Here is a 24,447-nt window from a genome sequence, read left to right as displayed (position 1 = left end):
GGCATCTTTGAGCTGAAAGCCGTTCAAACTTGCTGTTTTGAGCGGCTTTCAGCTCTAAGTCGCCCAGTGTGTATGGGCCTTTAGTCTCTGTGTTTTTTCCACTCAAATGTTAAAGCAGAACAAAGCCACCAAAAATAAATTTGTAAATAAACCCAGGATGTTAGATCCAGAACATGAAAAAACTTCATTGGATGTCTAATGTTGAATCTAGCATTGTGATAATTTCAAACATGAAATCCATGTACTGATAAGTTAAATGGAACATAGAGAAAAATAGTATCTCTGTGACTAATGATGTATAGGACAGCTGTAAAGCTCTAACGCCTACATGCCTAACCCCCCAGCATAAGGAGTTCCTTTGGGATAATTGTTTGAAGCATCTGAAATGATATAAATGTAGTCAAACATATCAACCCACTGTGAGCATCTAATTTAACAAAATACTGAATGACTGTGGACAGATTATGTGAAAGAAAAAGCAGAGATGATATCAAATATGATAACAAATCCTGGATCTCAAAATCACTACATCACTAACAGGTAGACTGACTGCATACAAAAAAAAATCCAATTCTATATTAAGAATACAAAGGTGTATACAGAAAATACTAAGCAAATCTGGGGCAGATGTATTAAGCTTTAACAAGAGATAAATGCGAGGGTGATAAGAAGAGATAAACATCCAGCCAATCAGCTCCTTACTGACTTTGGTACTTGTTTCCTAGCACGGCGCCCATCGCATTGTATACCATAAGACTAAATAAGGTATGCGATGCTGTGCGATGTTGTACAATAAAAAATTGTATGGCATTGTATGGCATGCATACAATGGCATACAATGCGATGGTATTGGCATGCATACAATGGCATACAAAATTGTATGGCATGCATACAATGGCATACAATGCGATGGTATACGATTTTTTACAACCACCCAGATGGGTCCTTACAATGTTAAATGCCCCCCCACTATCAATGTCAACCTGAAGCGTGGCGAGCGCTTCGAGCCCGCAAGAGGCGGCGGAACACGTCCTCCGACCTTTTCATACCCCCACTATCCACGTCGGCGTGGATTTGAGTTTATATAGTGTGGCGAGTGAAGCGAGCCACCAAACCCGAAGCGTGGCGAGTGCAGCGAGCCCCGCGAGTGGACGCGGAATACATGTAAAGTAATACGCGTCCCCTCGCCACGCTTCGGGCTCGGTGGCTCGCTGCGCTCGCCACACTATATAGAATCATTTCCATGCCGATGAGGATGGTGGGGGTATGAAAAGGTCGGAGGACGCGTACAAGCTGCGCTCGCCACGCTTTGGGATTGCGTTCATAGTGGGGGTGGTGTGGGGGTGCATTTAACATTTTAAGAACCCATTAGGGTGCTTATACAATAAAAAATCGTATTGGGGCACCTTTTAACATTGTAAGCACCCATTAGGGTGCTTATACAATAAAAAATTGCATGCATCGTATGCGGCTATATGGCATGCAATGCGATGCGATACCTGAACTGCTGCAGGAGGGAGATGTCTGAGGGCAGCACGGGTAGCTGCCATTGGATTGCTGTTCCGGCAAAAGTATGGGAAGATGCTGATGCAGATGGAACGGGAAATAATGCAACATGGCTAATCACCACGGCAACAGACTTCTTTGACCATCGGGAAACTTCTTCCTCTTCCTCCACCATTACCAATATTATTTTCCAGTACCCCCCAATCGGACTGCAGTGTACCCCCAGTATCCTGGGTTGGGAACCACTGATCTTTCAAAAGCTTTATGTTTAATGTCCTTGTATTGTCTGTATCTATTTTTAGGGGCTCTTAGTTTTACCATTTTTCATGGATAAATCACTCCAACTGTCTGACAATTTTTATTTAAACTGTCTTCTCTTTCTAAGTAATAACATTGTAGTGGACAACAAATAGAAAAGTGCAATTGTTCACATTTAATGGCATATATACCCTCAAGCTGCCAATCATATATATTTTTTAGCAGACATTGGAGGAGTAATGTGTCAAAACTGGCTCACTAGACAAAAATGTCAATATGAGATTAACACCTTTTCCATTGTCCCTGCTATATTCCAAAGCCTGCAATAACTGTCACATGATGCAGATCTAGCTTCTGGCATATTTCCTTATTTTATAAAACAAGTCATTTTCCAATGTTTAGCTTTTTGATTTGCCCATTTCCAATTACTACCAGAACAGCCATTTGTTAAGAAGGCAACATTCATGTCTTGAAGGCTTTTGTGAATTCTAGTTAGATTACCAACCCTCCCTCCTCCTCTCCCTTGTTCTGTATGACTTTCCCTCATTTCGTATAGGTACAATACCTGCAGGTATACAGTGGATGGATGGTCCATTGCCATATGGAATTAAGTGGACTAGCCATTTACACAGCTACAGTAGTCAACAAAATGTGGACTAGCCAAATAGCAGAGCTTGTTAGTGCCAATTAGCTGCTAGTTAACCCTTTGGGTGAAATGTAACAGAGTGAGAGATTTGGTAAGAAATCTCCAGGTTTTTTAAAGCGTCAATCATTTACACTGCAAAATCAAACTGGTTTTGCAGTGTAAATGATTGCAGCTTTAAAAAAAACTGAGGATTTCTTACCAAATCTCTCACTTTCTGATTCTCTCACCCTATTACATTTCGAACTTTGTTTGCCAAGCAAATTTATGAAAATAGGTTTGAAAATTACCAAGCAAACATTTTTATTCATCCTATAACCTGCGAAGTTTACCTTTATATAGAAAATATAATCTTTTTTTACACAACATTTTTATTTAAATTTATATAACAAATGTGAGCAACGCTGGCATTTTTAGCTGATATTGAGACTTATTGTGGGCCACACGCAATGCTGTAAAATTCACAGTGTTGCATGTGGATAAAATCTTATGGCCTAATTTCCATGAGAACACCCATGAAGCACTGGGCAGTCCCATAGATGCAGCCCATCGCCACCGCCGCCGCCCCCCCCCCCCCCCCTCCCCACTAAGGGTTAAATATGGGCAGAGGAAGAGTTCATTCCTGCGGTGGGGAGGTTTAGGCAGGGGGAGGTAATTTTCTTATATTTTTGCACTAATGGGTGCTTACAATGTTAAATGCACCCCCACACCACCCCCACTCCGACCTGTTCATACCCCTACTATCCACGTCGATGTGGAGTTGATTTTATATAGCGTGGCGAGCGCAGTGAGCCACCGAGCCCTAGGCGTGGCGAGCACAGCGAGCTCCGCAAGGGGACGCGTATTACTTTACATGTATTCTGCATCCCCTCGCGGGGCGCGCTGCGCTCGCCACACCGACGTGGATGGTGGGGGTATGAAAAGGTCGGAGGACGCGTACCGCCACCCCTCACGGGCTCGCTGCGCTCGCCACGCTTTGGGTTGGCGTTGATAGTGGGGGTGTCGTGGGGGTGCTTTTAACATTGTAAGCACCCATTACGGTGATTATACAATTAATAATTTTAAAGGGGGGCCATTTAACATTCTAAGCACCCATTACGGTGATTATACAATTAATAATCTTACAGGGGGGCCATTTAACATTGTAAGCACCCATTAGGGTGCTTAAACAATTTAAAATTGCATCGCATCGCATTGTATGCCATATACAATGGTATACAATTTTAAATTGTATACCATCGGGTGCCCATTGCGTCGCATCGCATACCATTGTATGGCTTATGGTATGCGATGCGATGGGCGCCGTGCTAGGAAACAAGTACCTCTGGAAGTTCTCTTTCACATGGGATGTTGTTAAATGTAACCAATCAGAATCGACTTCTTATTTATTTAGCACCTTCTAGAAGATAATAGACAGGAACTGATTGGTTGCCCATAGCAACATCCCATGTAAAATAGAACTCCCATCTTAGTAAATTTCCCCCTATGTGTCCTAAATTGCATTGTACTGTAAGTCATTGTTTTTGCTCATTTATTTATTATTAGGCGATGCGGAACCCTTGTGGTGCCATATAAATAAATGATAACAATAATAACCTAGAAAAAATGACATGTGTCGCATTTTCCCGATGTGTAGCTCATATGCAGTAGGAAAACGGCTAGCATTAATTACTTTTCAACTTACCGTGGTTCAATTTTAGTGGCCAGCTGACTAGGGAAACCCTGCGGCAGGTCACTAGTTCACACGCCATGTGAATTTTTATTTAATACTGTATGTTTTCCTGGCTTTTTCAGGATGTCATATATATTTATATAAAAGATATTCAAAGGAATAATATTAATACAGAATAAATAGAAAGTGACTGGCAGATTGCCGAATGATCTGCAGGAATACACTGCATTGTGTGACTGTGTAGGCACAAGGTTGGAATTTATGTTATAGTAGTTTAATAGACTGAGGTGTCTGCTTCTGTAATATTGTCCTCCCCTCCCCCAGTTAGAAGAGGTGAATATGCTGATCTATAAATTAAGGATCTTGTAATCATTATTTTACCATATTGCTCCTTTATTTTTTATGTTATTGATTGCCAGAATATTATTCCACTAATAATAATCTGGAATGTTCTACTTTACTTCAAGAAATTGTGTATTTACAATAGGGTTGCCTACCCTACAATCCGCGGGTCTCAGAGGAGGGGGTGGAGCTAAAATGTCACAATCGCATAATTTTAGCCCCGCCTCCTCCAAAGAGATCTGTGAATTCAGCTATTTTGCCTCTGGGGGCGGGGCCCCCAGAACTGCTGCTGAAAGTCTCCTCTCCGGGTTTCTCTCAGAGAGGAGATTCTTAAAGTCAGCAACCCTGATTTACAAACATATGAATAGAAATGTTAAATAAGATAAATCGCTGTGCACTGAGCGATATAGAAAGATCACAAAGAGATGGGGCTGAAATCACCCCCATGTGTATGGTCCATTAGTGTTCATTCTAGCACCATGCATCTGTTGCAATCGGTGCAATTCCTCTTTCCTATCTGGGGTGTCACTCTTTTCTGATGCTTCTAGCACACTCTAATCTGTGTTCCAGCAATAATACACAGTCCAGAGTATATAAAAGTAGCACCAGAGCAACACCTCCGACATGAAAGAGGAACTGTACTGGTTGTGGCAGGTACACGGTGCTAGAATGACCACTAATGTTGAGTACACATTAAGGGATGTGACCCAAATGGCCATACACAATACCTAAAAAGTTGTATATGTTGATTGCTATTAACTTAGAGTGAAGTATCCAATTAGGCACAAAAAAGCATTGGGTGCAAAAATGACAGGTTTGTTTTGCGATTTACAGGCTATCCAATTACATTTCCAGTGTGTTTTCGTGGCTACAGCTCTATTTTTGCACAAAAAAAACACATGTTGGTGGGATTTTATTTCACCTAACTCCCTGATAACAAAATCCTTGATAAATTGTGACACGGGTCTTATTATCGGGGCTAACTGGATAACCCCTGGGGATACGTGGTAAATTACTGCAGGTACGGTAATTGGATACCCCCCAATTGTAAACAGCACTGTCAGAACTAAGAATCTTTGCTGCAAAGTTTCCACAGTGACCGTCCTTCAATATTTCATGAAGCCAGGCTTTTGCAAGCTTATCTGACACAGCTAGTAAAATGAGCTTCTGCCATTCCGCCAAGTGGCAAAATGAATGTAATTGTATTATTGCATACTTCTCTTTGCCTCAATTTACTACTGTTTTTGTGTTGGTCTTTGTGACAGTATTTGCAATATACTGTAGGAAACAGAAATCAGAAGGTTTATGGTGGATTTACACAAACCTATAATATAAGTAAATGTTTTTTCAATTCTTAAATATTACATATTTACAGAGAGAGAGAGAGAAAAAGGATGTGTGTGTGTGTGTGTGTGTGTGTGTGTGTGTGATCGCACAATACACATCACATAACATAAACAGCATTAGCATAACCTTTTTTTCTCTGATTGATTCAGTAATAAGAGCAAATGTCACTGTGTGTAAAATTCATCTAGTACACAATTTAGCAGCCTATGGGAATCGCATTACCTAGACCTAATATAATTTGAGATATTATATTGCCACATGTCCATAAAGCTTTCCCTCTAATATAGATTAAACATATATTATACAAATCTTCTGCGCTGGGCACGTTAGGGGAATAAAATGCATTCCCCAGCCAGCCATAAGTGTCCACGCTGTATATTCTGGTCTTTCCAGGAGCTGTAAGTGCGAGCTCTTGTTTGTCTGTGGCTTATACTAGAGTGTAATCCTCCAAGTGCTATTCTTATTTGATGAAGGGAGTATTGGAGAACACAGGGAAATGTTTGTTTATCTTGTGTGAGGAGGAGAATAAGGTACTGTGTACTTCATACAGCAACGTGTTCTTTCATTCTGTAATAAACATTATAGCCAAAGCCTACAGCACATTCTAGCATAAATGTGTGGACATATATAGAAAGCAGACATGATTAAAGGAAGGAAGGCAGTCAATAGGTCAACACCAAAAGGTCAACATACACTACAGTAGGTCTACAGTATCACAATGTCGACATTGATAAGTGGTCGACATAAACTAGGTCGGCAGTGATAAAAGGTTGACGCAAGCGACATGTTGACAAGTAAATGGTCAACACAAGAAAAGGTTGCCATGAGTTTTTACATATATTTTGATGTCAATGTGTACATTTCAGCATGACAACAACCAATTAGTGTACCGAGTACCCTCGCATGACTCGCTTTACCCACCATCCTTGGGCTTTCTCATTCCCAATCGTAGTCCACTTGGATGCTAACGTATGAAAAAGTTATAAATGGAAATAAATTGAGAAAAAGTCATGGCAACCTTCACATGTGTCGGCCATGACCATGTTGATCTATAGAGGGAGACCAGTTAACTGATAACTTCATGCATGTCAACACAAAGTCTGGATCTCGCACACACCAAGGGCCAGATGTACTGTATCAAGCTTCAAAAAGTGATAAAATGGAGAGTGATAAAAAGCCAGCCAATCAGCTCCTAGCTGCCATGTTACAGGCTGGATTAGAAAACTAACAGGTAGGAGCTGATTGGCTGGCTGTTTATCACTCTCCATTTTATCACTTTTGAAGCTTGATACATCTGGTTGTAAGGCTGAACAGTCAATGGGCCAGATGTACTAGGCTGGAAAAGTAATAAAATGGAGAGTGAAAAAAGCAGCAAATCAGCTCCTAACAGTCATGTTACAGGCTGGGTTTGAAAATAACAGTTAGGAGCTGGTTGGGTGATTGTTTATCTCTCTACATTTTATTACTTTTAAAGGCTTAGAACATCTATATAATTCACCAGGGCAATGAGCATGTAACCCCTGGCAATGACCATGGAGCCCTCTATGGCAATGCGCATGTAATCCCTCTTGGCAACAGGCATGTAATCCCCCTGGCAATGAGCATGGAACCCCATATGGCAACGAGCATGCAACCCCCTTGACAACAAGCATGTGATCCCCCCTGGCAATGAGATTGTAGGTAAGTGGCACTTATGTGCCTAACGATACAATTAATCGCAGTTAATCGCAAATATTTAATGCGATTAATCGTGACTAAAAATGTTAATCGTTACCCAGCACACACACATATATAAAGAGCACTCACCCAAACAGTAGAATAGTCACTTATTTAATTCAAAATTGATATTTAGCAACAAGAAAAAAATAGTGAACCTGTGAGGTTCGTCCCCAACATTTCAGTCAACAAGCGGTGCAATATTGACGCTGTGGGGGTACACATCGGCATTGTAATATATTTAGTGCTGGTCACGTTTTATATTTAGAGCTGGGCACATTGGGCAATTTGCAAAAAAATGGAGAAAAGCGCACAATGAGTACAGTATTGTAAAAGATTTACTGGAAATAATGCTCACATACATCATAGTTTAGATATAAAGCCGTGGACATTTATTTCCAGTAAATATTTTACAATATTATACTCATTGGTGCGCTTTTCTCCATTATATATATATATATATATATATATATATATATATAAAAATATATATATATGTATATAGAGTCCATATCAATCGTTCATATTGCACGGTGGGCTTGAATCAGACCTGACTGCACAGCTGCGAATTAGCAGGGCAGGTGATTATCGCTAGCCCGTGCATGCATGTGCGAGGCTGTCCTGTGATACAATTCTGCTACTTATTAATTGCTAGCCATTCGCAGGGTGACTCGCAGGAAGCCAACATTTGTTGGTGTTACCTGTCCATTTCCTAGGAGTGTCATGGAAGATGCTGGCTTGCCCAAGTGTTTAGGGGTAGTCGTGTGATGTCAGCTCCAGCCCCAAACTGCCTGTTTCTATAGCAGCCACTGAGCACGTCCTGGGCTACGCACAGACTGCACACGCTGGTAAAATCATTCAGTGGTGAGCGGCTAGCGAATGGATTTGCAGTGAATCAAAGGCCCGCAATATTTTTGCAACTCGTGCTAAACAATTTGTAGGCTTACAGGGGGCAGTATTTCACTCTGGTGGGGCGGTGTATACCTGACCGCTGGGCTACAAGAATTAGCAGCCGAGTGATCCGGTCTGAATCAAAAGTCCATACCCCTGCAGATTTGAAGTCAGCTGTTTCATTAACAGGTTGCTGCAAGACTGCTGGGCTTCATTTTCGTATTCGATTACATTCTGTATATGAAGCTTTTACATTGGGCAAAGTGCGCTAATGTGTAACATGAATACATTAGGGGCATATTCATCGGATAATAGGAATCACTAATTATGTAATTAGCATATTTAATTAGCAGTGCTTGAAACCCCAGTAAGAATGTTCACTAATCATGCTAGCATCGCTCACATTTGTTATATAAATTCAATTGAAAACGGGTTGATATTCAAGAGAGAATATCAGGAAAGAAACTCCCGGGTGGGGCACTGCCTTCTATATTAGTGAACGTATCAGTCTAAAATATCAACTTTATTAATACTAAAATTGATCCTGTTAATGGATCAAATGACGAACATAAGACAAGGACATACAGATAACATGAATAGTTATAAATAAAATGAGAAAAGGTCGTGAAAATATGGTATCAGAGTCTGAAAATAGGCTAAAATGCCTCTGTTCAATATGACTGTAGTATCAGTATATTCCTGTGAGGGATTATTTCAGACAAAGCACGTCTTCAGTTAACCAAAATTGGTAGTCATAAACACATATCTAATAAATTTAGAGGAAATGGCACACTGTCTGGCAGTACAAATTAATCTTTTCTAGTAGTCAAAACATATGTATAGTCTCACTCTAGTTGGACTGCAGGATCAGAGAGAAATTTGAGAATAGTGGTGAAGTGCCTGAGTTGAAAATGCTCGCCGGGTGGCTGCTGCCTGTGCATCTGGTGGTATTGGACAATTGCACAGTTGAGCGGACTCTGCGAGCGTCACAGGTACAGGAGTCAAGACAAAAAAGGGGGTTTCTGCTGTCTCCAGGGGTGACCAACCTGGCCCTGTTATACAATGACAGCGCAGAGTCAGGTAATGGGTCCCCTGGGGATGAGAGAACCCTGACTATGGGAGATGCCAGAAAAGGGAGCAGTTTCACTTTAATCCCAGGTATACGCTACTGTCCAGTGTGTACGTATGTGGACGTAGTGAACAATGGTTGAGCGGTATATCTGGGTGGTGAATTGCAGAAGGAAGTACAGAGTGCACTTTGGTAATATTCCTTATGGGTCGCTGCTGTACCGTGCAAAGGTGGTAAAAAAAGGGGGAGATTTCAGAAGGTATACAATCTGTACTTCACATAAGGACTAAATCAATTGCTCTTATTGGCCGTGGGCCCAGGAAAGAAGGGGGCTAACAAGAGCTGGTAAAACTCCCAGTCAGGTGGATATATATGATGAAACATACAGTATGATTTTATGATGCAGTCCTGGTCTATAGTCCTGTGTCGGCACACACACTATGTGTCGACCATTCCCAAATACACTATATTCGAAGCTGTAATTAAGAATAGAGGGAACAAGTCCCACGTATGTGACAGGGTGAAGAAAATGGAGGAAAAATCCCCTGTAAAATACAGAGTCACAGTTTAAAGTTTAAGATAAACCAATGCATTTAGATATAATATAAACTGGTATAGGCAGGGTGACAGGGTAATACAAATGGAGAGAAAATCCCCTGTATAATAAAGAGTCACAGTTTTGTGCCTAAGGTGAACCAATATGTACTGTCAAATGGTATAGGCAGGGAATTGTAATACCGTAACCCTGTAATTTTAACCGTGAAAAATGTATTGTTAAATTAAATAGCAACAAAAGTGCCCTGAGGGCTATTATCAACTCACGGACACCAGTTCCAGGGTGCAGCGCTGGGAAGTCTGTCTGTCCGATAACAAGATCCCCCAGTGTGTATGCTTTGGTATTGCTTGCTGCAATTTAGTCGGTAGAAGTGAGGAAAAGTCCCTAATAACAAGTCTATAAGTTGCTACAGTAAAAGTAGGTGGACAGTCTTGGTATGAGGGTAAGAGATAAACAGCTGCGCGCTGTTTGTATTCTCCGCAGCGTCTGCAGGCACAGGTGTGGACTCCGTTATGCCTCTCCGAAATAGGTGAAGCGGGCGGTGTACACCGGGATTACTGCAGGAATTTTGTCAGCAATAAGGTGCCCCGTCCAGGAGGTAGTCCTCACAGCGGTCAGCATCCTCTGTGTGCGGCGGCGGTGAATGGACAGAGCCGCCGGTGGTGTATCTCAAACAGCTGTGTCAGCGTTTAGGAGGTGCACACGCTGTCAGGGAGGTCGCGCTGTCAGAACAATAGTAGTAGCCAGGTAGATATGTGTGAAGCGTGCAGGGTCCCGCTTGTACACAGCCGGGGACCTGAGACACCGAGACGTACGTTTCACTTAGGAAGCTTTCTCAATTGGTGAGAAAGCTTCCTAAGTGAAACGTACGTCTCGGTGTCTCAGGTCCCCCGCTGTGTACAAGCGGGACCCTGCACGCTTCACACATATCTACCTGGCTACTACTATTGTTCTGACAGCGCGACCTCCCTGACAGCGTGTGCACCTCCTAAACGCTGACACAGCTGTTTGAGATACACCACCGGCGGCTCTGTCCATTCACCGCCGCCGCAAACAGTGGATGCTGACCGCTGTGAGGACTACCTCCTGGACGGGGCACCTTATTGCTGACAAAATTCCTGCAGTAATCCCGGTGTACACCGCCCGCTTCACCTATTTCGGAGAGGCATAACGGAGTCCACACCTGTGCCTGCAGACGCTGCGGAGAATACAAACAGCGCGCAGCTGTTTATCTCTTACCCTCATACCAAGACTGTCCACCTACTTTTACTGTAGCAACTTATAGACTTGTTATTAGGGACTTTTCCTCACTTCTACCGACTAAATTGCAGCAAGCAATACCAAAGCATACACACTGGGGGATCTTGTTATCGGACAGACAGACTTCCCAGCGCTGCACCCTGGAACTGGTGTCCGTGAGTTGATAATAGCCCTCAGGGCACTTTTGTTGCTATTTAATTTACAATACATTTTTCACGGTTAAAATTACAGGGTTACGGTATTACAATTCCCTGCCTATACCATTTGACAGTACATATTGGTTCACCTTAGGCACAAAACTGTGACTCTGTATTATACAGGGGATTTTCTCTCCATTTGTATTACCCTGTCACCCTGCCTATACCAGTTTATATTATATCTAAATGCATTGGTTTATCTTAAACTTTAAACTGTGACTCTGTATTTTACAGGGGATTTTTCCTCCATTTTCTTCACCCTGTCACATACGTGGGACTTGTTCCCTCTATTCTTAATTACAGCTTCGAATATAGTGTATTTGGGAATGGTCGACACATAGTGTGTGTGCCGACACAGGAATATAGACCAGGACTGCATCATAAAATCATACTGTATGTTTCATCATATATATCCACCTGACTGGGAGTTTTACCAGCTCTTGTTAGCCCCCTTCTTTCCTGGGCCCACGGCCAATAAGAGCAATTGATTTAGTCCTTATGTGAAGTACAGATTGTATACCTTCTGAAATCTCCCCCTTTTTTTACCACCTTTGCACGGTACAGCAGCGACCCATAAGGAATATTACCAAAGTGCACTCTGTACTTCCTTCTGCAATTCACCACCCAGATATACCGCTCAACCATTGTTCACTACGTCCACATACGTACACACTGGACAGTAGCGTATACCTGGGATTAAAGTGAAACTGCTCCCTTTTCTGGCATCTCCCATAGTCAGGGTTCTCTCATCCCCAGGGGACCCATTACCTGACTCTGCGCTGTCATTGTATAACAGGGCCAGGTTGGTCACCCCTGGAGACAGCAGAAACCCCCTTTTTTGTCTTGACTCCTGTACCTGTGACGCTCGCAGAGTCCGCTCAACTGTGCAATTGTCCAATACCACCAGATGCACAGGCAGCAGCCACCCGGCGAGCATTTTCAACTCAGGCACTTCACCACTATTCTCAAATTTCTCTCTGATCCTGCAGTCCAACTAGAGTGAGACTATACATATGTTTTGACTACTAGAGAAGAATAATTTGTACTGCCAGACAGTGTGCCATTTCCTCTAAATTTATTAGATATGTGTTTATGACTACCAATTTTGGTTAACTGAAGACGTGCTTTGTCTGAAATAATCCCTCACAGGAATATACTGATACTACAGTCATATGGAACAGAGGCATTTTAGCCTATTTTCAGAGTCTGATACCATATTTTCACGACCTTTTCTCATTTTATTTATAACTATTCATGTTATCTGTATGTCCTTGTCTTATGTTTGTCATTTGATCCATTAACAGGATCAATTTTAGTATTAATAAAGTTGATATTTTAGACTGATACGTTCACTAATATAGAAGGCAGTGCCCCACCCGGGAGTTTCTTTCCTGATATTCTCTCTTGAATATCAACCCGTTTTCAATTGTACTTACCATACTCCCTGGGAGCACCTCCACAACGAGATTATTATATAATTTACTCACTCACATGTTGACTGGAGTTTAACCTTCTTACCTGTTAGCAAACTAGTCCTGTGCACCTGGCCCTCATCCCCTCCCCCTTTTTTCCCCATTGTTACAGTTATATAAATTCAAATAAGAAATGTTGTGGAGGAAAATTATATTTGCTGTATAAGGTAAACATTACAGGTCACTATTATGAATAGAAATCATTGCTTGCCAATTTTCCCACCAATTTTGATAAATTCGCTTGGCACTCAAAGGGTTCATTACATGTTCCATGTGCACATTAGGGTTACACATTCAGGGGGACATTTACTAAGATGTGATCAGATCCCGTCTACTATCTTCTAGAGGGTGCTAAATAAATAAGAAGTAGATGCTGATTGGTTGCCCATAGCAACATCACATGTGAAGTAGAATTCACATCTAAAGTGCCCATACACGGTACAATTGCTGGGTGCGATGAGATGCGCGCTCCTGTCACACATCTCATCGCACAGCTCAAAAAGTATGTGCTGCACATACTTTTTATACTAGATCTAATCTCATTACAAAACCTACGGTATGTGATGCGATGTGATCTAGTCCAAATTGTACCGTGTATGGGCACCTTTAGTAAATTTCCCCCTCAATGTCTCCTAAAAGCAATAAGTAAATATTTTTATTAGGGTCAAATTTTTTTTCGTACAATTGGTATTTAAAAAATAAAACCATTACATATAACATAACATTTTGCTATATTAAACTGAGCTTTCCAAAAGTGCATACTGTCATGAACTTCATTAAAGCAGGAAATCTCATCTGTCTTAAAGGTTTAAGGAGATCACATCCCCTAGGACCTAACTAGGCAATTTCTATACCAAACACTTTCAGGGATTTCATCCCAATGTGTTGCTCAATACAATCTCATAAAAATGTGTGCGTGACGCTTTCCATTCTGATGTTTGTTGATGTTCATATAATCTTCTTTTTATATATATATATATATATATATATATATATATATATAAAGAAGATTATACGAACATCAACAAATCAGAAAGGAAAGCATCACACACACATTTCACTTCACCTCAGTCCTTTCCTTCTTCCCAGAGGCCCAGCCTGTCAATCACTTTGAAGCTCCGCCCCTCCAGACCAGAACAAGGAGCTGGTTCCCTCTTCTTGGTGAGAATTGATGTTTGTGTAAACTGTATTATGCGTGTGTGTATATATGTATGTATGTGTGCAGGGCTGTCTTAACATATGGGCTTGAAGGGCAGTTGCCCAAGAGCCCCATAATGCTAAGGGCCCGAAGCTCAAGCCTAGTATATACCAACCTTGACAGCAAGGCCCCCCACCGATCAGACCCTATACCAACCCAGTCAGAAAGGGGCCCCACAGTGCACCCTGATAGCTGATGATGCAAAACCCACCACCCGCCCCGCAGTCTTTAGGCCGCAGAGCATTACTGGGAGTCTGGGACTCAGGAGTCTAGTCTAAGAGGGGACAGGCGCAGTACTAAACAATGACTGTGTCTGACCTGTGACAGGAGCCTGGAGGCGGGATACCAGCTTACACTACAGTGGTGTGCTCTCTGTAATATGTTCAGTGCAGTGGCCATGGCTGGCTCCCGTGTCCTGGCAGGTGTGGTACGGTACTCCGACAGTCGGGATCCCGACAGTCATTATCCCGACTACCTGGAGTCAGACAGCATGGCGAGCGCAAAAAAGCCCCTTGCGGGCTCGCTGCGCTCGCCACGCTGCGGGCACGGTGGCTCGCTACGCGAGCCACCTATTCTATTCTCCCTCTATGGGGGTCGTGGACCGCCACAAGGGAAAATAGTGGGTGGCCGTCGGGCACCCGGCTGTCAGCATTTTGACAGTCGGGATCCCGACGTCGGGTAAACGACTGTCGGGATCCTGACTGTCGGGAACCCGTCCGGCACCCGTCCTGGCTCCACTCACTTACTAGTGACAGTCTGGGTGTGGCAGCACAGACATTGCAGCAAAGTGAAAGTAAGGGCCTCTGTTACATACTTTACATAAATATACCTATATAGTAGGGTGTTGGAATGCAACATGAGATAGGCGCTCTTTGAAAGAGTGAAGGAGCACCCACTTAGTGGCTCCTCTGCAGAGTGCCGCCTCAGATTTGGTGGCAACACAGTCACTGTATATTTGTGAGTGACTGTATGAATGTGTGCATGTGTGTGACTATATATATATATATATATATATATATATATATATTGTGTATCAGTCCTTAATCAGACAACTCCAATCCAAGGACAGACAGGTCCAGCACACCATAGCATATAACATGCAGATAAAAACGATTTATTGAAGCAGGGTATAAGAATTCATTATACTCAGCACATCCGTGGCAGTAGCATGAGACAGCTTAACACTTCATATCCACAAGCTTAGCCCTGACGGGCCGTTTCGGTGTCAAATCACCTTCCTCATAGGTTGATGCCCTATGAGGAAGGTGATTTGACACCGAAACGGCCCGTCAGGGCTAAGCCTGTGGATATGAAGTGTTAAGCTGTCTCATGCTACTGCCACGGATGTGCTGAGTATAATGAATTCTTATACCCTGCTTCAATAAATCGTTTTTATCTGCATGTTATATGCTATGGTGTGCTGGACCTGTCTGTCCTTGGATTGGAGTTGTCTGATTAAGGACTGATACACAATATTCATTGAATGTCCCTGCACCCAGACTGGTATCCCTACTTGGAGTGTGCGTATCCCCTCTACGCCCTATATATATATATATATATATATATATATATATATATATATATATATAAAAAGACGGAATGCCGGCACTCAGCTCCAGGAAATATTCTTGGGCCCCGTGCCCTCGGTCAGTGGCGGATTCAGGGGGGGGGGGGCACCCGGGCACGTGCCCCCCCTGTCATTTATTTTGTAGCTGAGGACCAGGGCTTTCCAACGAGCCCAGCCCCGTGTCTCTAGCCCCCCGGGAACCGGAGATATCGCCTGGCAAAGCTGTAACGTTTTTTCCCCATAGGATAATATGGGACCCGTCAATTCCGACCCCCACCCGGTTCCGACGGCTGCCAGTTACCGCCCTGGCATCACAGAAGCTTGTGGTTGATATATTTCAATTCCAAATCGCTGGGCCTTCAATATGATACCAGGCTGGTCCAAATCGGTCAATTGGTTCCAGAGATATTGCGTGTAAACCGATTTTTTTATTTTTGAAATGTAATTTCATGGCTGTTCATGATTTTGAGGGCAGATTACTCTGGAACCAAACGTTCCAGTTTCACTGGACCAACATCATTCAAAGCCCACTCAAAAGTTCTTCAATATAATACTTGTCTCATGTAAATGGGTCAGTTGGTTCCGAAGATATAGCCGGTTAAATGAGATAACTGGTTAAAGGGGGGAGGGGTGGTTTTCTCTCCCCCTCACCCCAGAAAATGCAGGGACTAGGCTGGTGTAAAAGGGGCCAACCTGTGAATGCATTTTCTGGTTTGAAAGGGGTATTATTTCAAATAGCCGGGACCTGCAGTGCTCTGAATACAGCCAGGCTCTGCCACTATCAGTGGCTATCACTTCTGCCTGGCGGCGGCTGTCCCCCATTTTACCACGAGCATGTATTCCCCCTTGGCAATGAGCATGTAATCCCACATGGCAACGAGCATGGAACCTCTGGCAATGAGCATGGAACCCTTGGCAATGAGCATGTAGAGAAGCAGCACTTATGTAGCATAATTTTTAATAGGCATTATGGTGTTTGGCATAACACATAATGGACATAATGGCGTGTAACTTAACGTGTAATGGACATTATGGTGTAAATTTTTAATGCGCGCCTTTGGTGGACAATGTCCCTGTTTATGAATTGTATTGTGAATTTTGGCTTAATCTGTGTGGCATTATGTGAATTTTGGCTCAATCCATGTGGCATTATGTGAATTTTGTCTCAATCCGTGTGGCATTATGTGAATTTTGGCTCAATCCATGTGGCATTATGAGAATTTTGGCTCAATCCGTGTGGCATTATGTGAATTTTTTCCCAATCCGTGTAGCATTATGTAAATTTTGGCTCAATCCATGTGGCATTATGTGAATTTTGGCTCAATCCATGTGGCATTATGTGAATTTTGGCATAATCCGTATGGCATTTTATGCATTTGGCTCAATCCGTGTGGCATTATGTGAATTTTGGCTCGATCCGTGTGTGTTATTATGTAATTTTTGGCTCAATCCATGTGGCAGTATGTGAATTTTGACACAATCCATGTGGCATTATTTGAAATTTGGCTCAATCCATGTGGCATTATGTCAATTTTGGCTCATTCCATTTGGCATCATGTGTAAGGGGCAAGTATAATGGGCTCTAGTATTTTGTTGCATAATGTGTAGAAGTTGTATATGGTGTTGACACGCCTCCTGTTGAGTGGCCACACACCCTTTTCTGGAGCGCGCCTTCGGCGCGCGCACAACTACATTCTTCGCTTTTGTTGCCATGGTGGGCCTGCGTACTTTAAATGCCAGGGCCTATTTTTAATTCCATTCCCACCCTCTCCTGCCGCTCTCTTAGCATGTACACTGGCACCACTAACACCGCCCCTCCCCCACCCAAACCCTTTTTTATCATGGTGCCCCCCCTGTCATTTTATCCTGGATCCGCCCCTGCCCTCGGTAATGACCTGCTGTGCAAGGTCCAATACAAACAATAGACAGCCGCGGCACTGGGGACTTGTCTCAGTGAAGAAAACAAACAGCCATGTTCATTCCATTTCCAAATGGAATGAACATGGCTGTTTGTTTTCTTCACTGAGACAAGTCCCCAGTGCCGCGGCTGTCTATTGTTTATATATATATATATATATATATATATATATATATATACATGCAAACAGGTGTTTGACTATGTATATGTGTGTGTATGTTTAGATGTGTGACAATTTGTGTACATGTTTGTGAAAGTATATGTGCATGTGTACAAGTGTGTGATTTTATTTATGTATGTGTAAAAGTACTATACAACCCAAAACAGAATAGCAATGCTAACCCTTTGGGTTCTTGTAAGGGGTTCTTATGTGTTTGTGTTGGGGGGGAGGAGGTGTGACTGGCCACTTTTGAAGAGGGATATACTATATTTAAAGCATATAACTGTCATGATATCTTTATAGATACATTTCCAGTAAAATAAATAGAAATAAATAATAAATATATATATATGTACTGTATATAAATATAACCTCCCCTCCCGCAGCCTAACACTAACCATCCCAATGCCTAACCCACTCCTCCTGTAGCCTAACCCTAAACCACCCCTCCAAATAGGCTAACTCTAACCCTCCTGCTACCACAGCCTAACCCACCCCTCCCGCAGCCGAACCCTCCCTGGTCTCTGTGCTGCCTCACTGATTAATGCCCTCCTTGGCCAGTCTGGCTTTTGGAGGGCGGTCCTCTCTTGGGGCGGGATGTATTAATATACATCGCCGCCCTTCGCCATGCCCCCGCCGCGATGCCGGAGGCCCCCCGCGATACATGTAATGTGGTCTGCGGGGGTCTCCGTCACCTCCTGGCGAAAAGAAGCCAATAGGCTTCTATAGGGTATCGCCAACCAAAGGTGGCGATACCCTGCCCGGCGAAATCCGTGCGGCCGGGTAATAGTACATAGGAAAATGCGGTAAAATGGGGGTTTTACCGCATTTTCCCTTTAGTACATCCCGCCCTTGGCAGGGTTGCTGTGGTACCATGTTCTTTCCATTTGAAGATGATGGATTTGACGCTGCTCAAATCTATCATCAATATTTGGAATTTTCTTTTTATAATCCAACCGTGACTTGTACTTCTTAATATCTTTGTTCCTGACTTGTTTGGAGATCTCCGTGGTCTTCATGTTGTGATGCCTCTTGCCTCTGGGGCCTTTCAGAAAAAGGTCCCATATCATGGGGCCTGACAGATCACATGACACTTATACTACATTTCACTAATTATGTGACTTCTGAAGGTAAATGGTTGCACCACAACTTTTGAGGGGCTTCATAGCAAAGGAAGTGAATACATATACACATGCCAATTTTCTGATTTTTATTTTCTAAAAAAAATTTTTATTAATATTTTTCTCATTTTACTTCACCAACTTAGACTATTTTGTGCAGATCCATCACATAAATTCAGATTAAAAAAAACACATTAAAATTACAGGTTGCAATGGAAAAAATAGGTCAAAAGCCAAGGGGGGGTGAATTTTGCAATTCACTATATATGCTAATAACAGATCCATTCAGCAATATTGTAAATAAAGATTCTTCTTGTGTACTGTAAATAGATTGGGCCCACCCATATTAAGTAGCTTAAATCAGTATAAAGTAAAACTGGGTACGTACACTATGATGTGCAAACAATATGATAGGACAAACGTTTCCCCTGAACTCTTGGTCTAATGTTATAGTGCATATATACTGTGCAATCTTCCAATTGACCAATGTTAGTCTTGGATTGCACTCCATGTTTGGACATCAGAAGATGTGATTTCCAACTTGGTAGCGCATATATAGGGTAGTATTCAATGCTCCGGTGAGCGCACAGCATTTTGGAATCGCCATGCGCTCGCTGTGATTCACCATTCGCCACTATTTACTGGCAGCCACCAGCCCGCCCGTTCAATGCCTCAGGGGCTCGCTGCCCCTGACAGCGAAAATGATCCAATCCGGCGTGCCCTGTGTCCTGGCTCTCTCCCCTCCTGCTCTCGCTGCTGCTGCTGGGGCTGCACTGCCAGGCTGGGCTGCAGATGGGGGATGTGAGGACTCGTGGGGGAGTGCTCTGATGCCTCTGACCGGCAGGGCGGGCACTCTGATGCTGCAGGGAGCCCCAACACAGCCGGACGCAGAGGACAGGGATGGCTGATGTGTGATGGGGGGCTGGGAAGAAAACATTAGGCTGACAGGATGATGTGTGTTACAGTATCAAGTCTGCGCTAAGCTGGTCCCTCTCTGAGCATAGGTAATGAGCGGGACCAAGCGCAATGAATATTTAATGAGCGGGTCCCTGCCCCCCCCCCTGCATATGTAATGAAAAAAAAAATCTAAATATATTAATGTGCTGCTTGTCAAGAAAAAAAAAATAGCAAGATCCTGCAAATAATAAACTGATTTTTAGACACCAAAAAAAAAAAAAAATGAATAGAAAACATTTATTTAAAAAGTATACATTACAGCTCACCTAAAAAAGATGTTGAATGCAAAACGGTGAAACGCAGCGAAAATCCCGGTGAAAGCAGTTCTCCATATTAGCATTGAATATACTTTCAGTGAATTAGAGTAAAAATCCCCATTGAAATACACCAGCAAATTGCAGCGACTATGAAATGGCGTATTGGCCGGCATTCACTGTTCGCTTTTGGCGAACAGTGATCATTGAATACAGCGAATATCATTTTTAGTGTAAAAATTCACTGCTTTGCCGCAAAAACAGCCCGATTCACCGAAAAAAGTGGTAAATCAAGAGCATTGAATACTGCTCATAGTTTGTACACACTGTACATTGTGAACGATTTAGCATTACAAAGTTAATGAGTTACTTGAGTTATTAACAAAATGGACACTTTGGGTGAGATTTAATAGGATGAGAGATTCAAAAAGTGAGAGATTTAGGAAGAAATCTCCAGTTTTTTTAAAGCGGCAACCATTTACACTGCAAAACCAGTTTGATTTTGCAGTGTAAATGATTGCCGCTTTAAAAAAACCTGGAGATTTCTTCCCAAATCTCTCACTTTCTGAATATCTCATCCTATTAAATCTCACCCTAGGAGGAAGATGAATTAATGATTAAAAAAAATGGTGGTGTTTCCTTCAAAGGCTGAGTGTTCCAACGTTGTGTCATAGACATGTCGACACATTTCTTGGGAGTATGCCGTGATCTGTCTGATTTAAGATGGATATCTTGGCCCAAGAACAGGTTGAGTATCCCTTATCCACAATGTTCGGGACCAGAAGCATTTTGGATAACAGATTATTCCGTGTTTTGGAATATTTTTATATTTCGCTGAGTATCTTGGGGTATCTTGCATTTATGTTGTATAAACACATCAACCACATGAAATACACACAAATATATTTTATTTGAGCATGAAACAAGGTCTTAAAACATGAAACAAAGTTTGTGCATTATCTTAGGCACTGAATATGAATGCCAAGCAATCATTTTCTTGCACATACAGTATTTAATGCCAGTAACATATCATGCCACCAGCAGTGCCAGTTACATATGTCCCCAGTAGGTTTTGGGGTGTAAAGAAAAAAGTACAGTCTGGAAACTATGGTTTTTTGGATATGGTATATTTTGGATAACAGATATTTGGATAAGGGATACTCAATCTGTATAGTAATGAGTTGAACGATACAGATGCATACACACTGAATGCCATCATTAAACGATATAGTTCAGTGATATCAACAGGGTTGTTAGTTTGGAGCATACACACTGGGCTATTTTTCGAACTCAAAAGAACCAAAATTTGTGATATTCTTTAATATATTGCCCATTGTGTATGCACCTTACATATCAAAAGCAGAGTTAATTTGGAGATTTACTGATTTCTTTTTATGGTTCATATATTATTACAGTTAACTGGGTGTCTGTTATATAAAAGTAAAGGTCCATACACACTGGTGACTATGCCCAGCGTGTATGGACAGCGATGATCGCGTTCATTACTGGGAGGAAAGCTGCTCATTGCATACACACTGAGTGGCTTTCCCCCTACCGGCGCCGACGAAGGGGGGAGGACGGCTTTGCATAGCGCAAAGCTATTTAAAGCCGTCCTCAAAGCCGCTCATCTGCTGGTATAACCAGCAGATGAATGGTTTTCCCAGCGATGATGCAGGAGCGCGCTCATCGCCAGGGCATACACACTGGGCGGCTTTGAGCCGAAAGCCGCTCAAACCTGCTGTTTTGAGTGACTTTCAGATCAAAGTCGCCTAATGTGTATGGGCCTTAAGTTTGGCTAAAAGAACTGAAACAAGTATTGCACATAATAAACAATGTATAATACGTAGCCAAGTACATACAGTACAAAACCTGCTTTACTGAATAAGAAACTGTAACACCCTGTACACAACGGTGTATATATTTTAGCACAATGTGCTTTTAAAGCTTAATATTGAGTAACCTTTAAGTGAACTAAATTAATCACAGAACTGATTTTCAGCTTTCCAGACATTAGATGTAGTAAAACAAGCTCTTGTATGGGACTAAGTAAAAACCAGACCTGGAGCAGGGACATAGGGAAGGGGAGATTACAGCCTCCCCATGTGGTACGGACCGTTTCGGTTTTTGCTACATGCCTGGACCATACAGGGAGGCTTTATTCACTCCCTCATCCTCTCCCTGGTGAAAGGCTGCCCCCCCCCCCCACCCCCACCCCCGGATAGGCACCCACAGGACCGGACACTACAAGCTCCGTAATGACAGAAATTGATGAATGGAGCCTGTCTGGTATGGCGTTCCGGGTCCTGTCCGGTTCCTTTTTTACCCATACCCTCTTTTACTAGTGATGGATCACTGCTGATAAAGGACAGCACATACTAGTCAGCCAGGGGACCACACAAATGCACACAGCTACTGAGCTACACAATAAACATCATATTAACAAACAATTCTCCTATGAGGATAGTATAAATTTGAATACTAATCAAATGGCAATAATAAGTTCAAAAATGAGTTTATCTAGTTTTTACAATGAGCACATTCTGTAACAACAGTATGTACAGTATATATCACACATAAAGCACTAGTAAGATATAAATAATGCACAATATTGCAGAAACACTAGCTATATATCATGATACCCAAAATACACCTGGATACATTTATTATCCCCAATCTACTCCAGATATAATAATTACAAGCTGCATTGCCTCCTCAATCACAGGTGCATATTGCATTCCAAAGCAGCGTTGCCACATGCCCAATACTGAAAACAGTTGGTTTATTGATTTAAAAGTAGAACATTTGAATCTCTTCACTCACCATTACTGATTTAGTTGCCCAAATTGGTCAATCTAAATGTCACACTTATCTCCAGAGCAGTGATTTCAACAAAAAAACAACAACATTGCCTCAAAAAAAAAAAAAAAAAATATATATATATACTGTATAATAATAAACTCAACACACAATGCTTACTTACAGTTCATTCCAATAATCCAGGATAGCGAGATAAGCATCGCAGGTAGCAGCATCACTACAGTGAGAAGGTACAGTAGTTATTGGAAAGAGAAGGGCTCCCTGCCCAGTACAGAAGGCAGATCGTTCTGTGGCTGTGTTCTACACTACTAAACAGTATCACTGACTGCAGCGCTACAGCTCACACAACAGGCTGCTTCATTCCCTCTCCAGCCTCCTCTGTTTGTCCAACTACCTTTAGTCGCTGCTTTTCCCCCACTGTCTCCTTATGACCCTTCTGCTTAAGACACACACAGCAAACTCATGAGACAAGAGAACTCAGGGGGAGGAGATAAGAGAAAGTCATGGAGAGAGAGGTTGTGTCTATTTTACTTTATGCTCTGCACTGGGAAAGTTAGATTACTGAGTATACCCCTAAAATGCATTTCTATTGTAAAGGGAAAACTTCACATATAAATGTATTTAAAGTGCCGAACAAATATTTTAATTTATAATAATAATAATAATAAAAATATTTCTATAGCACCTTTCTCCTAATATGACTCAAAGTGCTTACATTAGCCTTTTACAGCATTAAATACAAAACAAACTTAATAGGGCACATTAATGAAATTATTGGGTGAACAGGAAAGTCTTGAGTCTATTTTTGAATGTTTCCAGAGTGGAAGGTCTCGCACTGTGCGAGGAAGTGAGTTCCATAGAGTTGGAGCCACAGCGCTGAAAGCTCGACCCCCAGATGAATTCAGGGAAATTCTGGGTACTGTTCGTAGTCCTTCATCAACCCATTACAGTAATTGAGTGGGACAATAAGGGATCAGTAGCTGCTTCAGGTACCTTGGGCCCTGGTCATGTAGAGCTTTGAAAGTCAGTAAGCCAATCTTGAACATGATTTGCCATGTTATAGGCAGCCAGTGAAGGGAGTACATAATGGGTGTTATGTTGCTGGAACGGGGATGATTGGTTAATAGCCTGGCAGCTGTATTGGTACTTATGTATTATCTGGGCGCCCGATTTTTTCATTGCATGCCACTACTTAAGGCATGCGATGCGATGCGATTTTTCATTGTATAGTCAACCATGGGTGATTTCATACCCCCACTATCCAACTACGCATGGAGTTGAATTTATATAGTGTGGCGAGTGCAGCGTGGCGAGGGGACGCGGATTACTTTACATGTATTCTGCGGCGCTCGCTGCGCTCGCCACACTTCGGGCTTGGTGGCTCACTGCGCTCGCCACACTATATAAATTCAACTCCATGCGTAGTTGGATAGTGGGGGTATGAAATCGCCCATGGGTGACTATACAATAAAAAATCGGGTCTTTACAATGAAAAATCGCATCGCCCAGAATTGTATGCCACTATA

At 42.4% G+C, this 24,447-nt stretch overlaps 1 protein-coding gene across 1 annotated transcript in view; it reads right to left on the bottom strand.

Annotated features, from left to right (window-relative positions):
• The window catches only part of RXFP1 (relaxin family peptide receptor 1), a 188,661-nt gene extending 165,294 nt beyond the window's left edge, over positions 1-23,367 (bottom strand). Inside the window, exon 1 of the mRNA XM_083172505.1 lies at positions 23,085-23,367. Within this exon, the coding sequence (XP_083028631.1) occupies positions 23,085-23,136 (52 nt within the window). The 5' untranslated portion in view covers positions 23,137-23,367. The remainder of the gene's footprint in view (positions 1-23,084) is intronic.
• Positions 23,368-24,447: the final 1,080 nt, after the last annotated feature.

This window comes from Crinia signifera, chromosome 1, assembly GCF_055691185.1.
Source record: "Crinia signifera chromosome 1, ASM5569118v1, whole genome shotgun sequence".
In the NCBI taxonomy this organism is placed as follows: domain Eukaryota; kingdom Metazoa; phylum Chordata; class Amphibia; order Anura; family Myobatrachidae; genus Crinia; species Crinia signifera.
Note: the sequence above shows the minus strand (reverse complement) of the source record. Positions and strands in the feature narration are given on the sequence as shown.